The sequence below is a fragment of the Hakea prostrata genome, chromosome 2, assembly GCF_041222555.1.
Source record: "Hakea prostrata isolate BN-2017 chromosome 2, UWA_Hpros_2, whole genome shotgun sequence".
Classification (NCBI taxonomy): Eukaryota; Viridiplantae; Streptophyta; class Magnoliopsida; order Proteales; family Proteaceae; genus Hakea; species Hakea prostrata.
This window is the reverse complement of record NC_142601.1, coordinates 33,456,160-33,458,108: the sequence shown is the minus strand read 5'-3', so window position 1 is coordinate 33,458,108 and position 1,949 is coordinate 33,456,160. Positions and strand designations below refer to the sequence as shown.

General features: G+C 39.3%; 1 protein-coding gene across 1 annotated transcript; it reads left to right on the top strand.

The window, feature by feature from the left end:
* The first annotated feature begins 312 nt into the window (after positions 1-312).
* On the top strand, positions 313-1,656 carry LOC149024236 (protein CENTRORADIALIS-like). Its single transcript, XM_089142912.1, has 4 exons — positions 313-589; positions 681-742; positions 1,028-1,068; positions 1,165-1,656. The coding sequence occupies exons 1-4, from the start codon at positions 392-394 to the stop codon at positions 1,380-1,382; spliced, it is 519 nt and encodes a 172-aa protein (XP_088999038.1). The 5' UTR covers positions 313-391; the 3' UTR covers positions 1,383-1,656.
* The last annotated feature ends 293 nt before the right edge of the window (positions 1,657-1,949 follow it).

Genomic DNA, 1,949 nt, shown 5'->3' with positions numbered 1-1,949 from the left:
TCTTATTAATTGGCTTGTAAAACCATGGTTTGTCATCAGTTTTTCCTTCAAAATTAAGCGTTACTGTATATGATTGACAGCAATTGTCCCCTAGAACAAAAAAAGGCATGAGAAAAAAGACATGAGAAATAGGCCCTTGAGGTGTCGCTTTATTAATCTAGGTTAACAGAAAATTCACATCACCACTTCACCACTAATGCTTTTTGGTGATGTTATAGATTCTATACTTTTTTTTATTTACTTAGCTAGCTAGGTTTTCATAGATCTTCTACCATTATAAATTTGGTGCTTCAACTTCCAGGCCCATTAAGGTAGCCTCCACTGAAACATTTCCCTATACAAATCACCAAAGTTTCCATAGCCACCTGCCCTTTCTCTTTATCCTTCTCTCATGGCAAGAACATTAGAGCCTCTGATAGTTGGAAGAGTCATTGGAGATGTACTTGATTCCTACTCTCCAACAGTGAATATGACAGTGACTTACAATAACAAGCAAGTCTGCAATGGCCATGAGCTCTTCCCCTCCACTGTTACCTATAGGCCAAGGGTTGAGGTCCATGGAGGAGACATGAGATCCTTCTTCACACTGGTATTTTCTGTACTCAACAACTTCAATTTCTTTAAATGCTTTTTCTTGTTCGTTTACAAATCTCAGCTCTCATCTCTCATCTCTTTGGTAGGTGATGACAGACCCAGATGTTCCTGGCCCTAGTGATCCATATTTGAGGGAACACCTGCACTGGTATACACGAAACCTTCTCTTGAATTTAAATTTAGCCACAACTAAATGAAGACGGCAACGTGTTACCCAATGGTAGCTCAACTAATGTTGAAAAGTATAAGGTGTACAGTGTAAGTACACCTAACTCATCCCAAGAGGATTCTATAATCCAAACCTAGGTAAGCTAAACAGAAGTGCCAGAGAAGCTAGGGACCAAACTTAAAAAAGATAAGAATAGTTAGTAAATTTCGTAGTGAAGAAACAATTTCCTCTCCAATTTGAATTGACCATCTTTTTATACTACAGGATAGTGACAGACATCCCAGGAACTACAGATGCTACATTTGGTAGGCTATTTTCCATTACACTCATTATAATTTCAGAGATTGAGAGAGAAGAAAACCAATGTTTGATGGGTTGGTGAAAATTAATATGTGAAACAGGAAGGGAGGTGGTGAGCTATGAGATCCCAAGGCCTAATATAGGGATCCACAGGTTTGTGTTTGTGCTATTCAAGCAGACGCGCAGGAATACAGTGAGCCCACCAACTTCAAGGGATCACTTCAACACTCGAAGCTTTGCTGCAGAGAACGACCTGGGACTTCCCGTTGCTGCGGTCTTCTTCAATGCACAGAGGGAAACAGCTGCCAGAAGACGATAAAGTCCCCCACCACAACAGAAGAAACCATGCGCAACTGCACCAAAACCTAATTAAGTACCAAGTTAGTAAAGGCTTTGTTGCTAAATAAGTTGATTGTTGCCGTGTAGGCCCAATGAAATGCTCACAAATTATTGCTTAGAATAATAATGATAGCGTATACAACAGAAAAGATGCACCTGTTTGTCTGTCTTTCACTTTTACTTAACTTTGGAGTTCAGTTCCTTCACTTTGTAACCCAGTTCTATTATCTAGTGAATATATGAGTTTAGCTCAAGGCCCCTCTCATGTTCCATTCTGGGGAATTATTCGATGACACGTGATACATGCATGGTGTTAAATTGTATCTTTACATGGAAATGTTAGGGTGGGATTTTCTGGTGGTTGCACCGGTCCATCCATCCACTTATATTCAGTGATTCTCCCATGCCACATGAAAGAGAAATGTTGGAATGTAATTAATAAATTAAATGCCCAAGGCAAATTTGAAAACTCACTATTAAGGCGGTTACAAAATAGGGATATATATTTAGGTAATCACCGCATAAGTGAGTGTGTTTACATTACGTA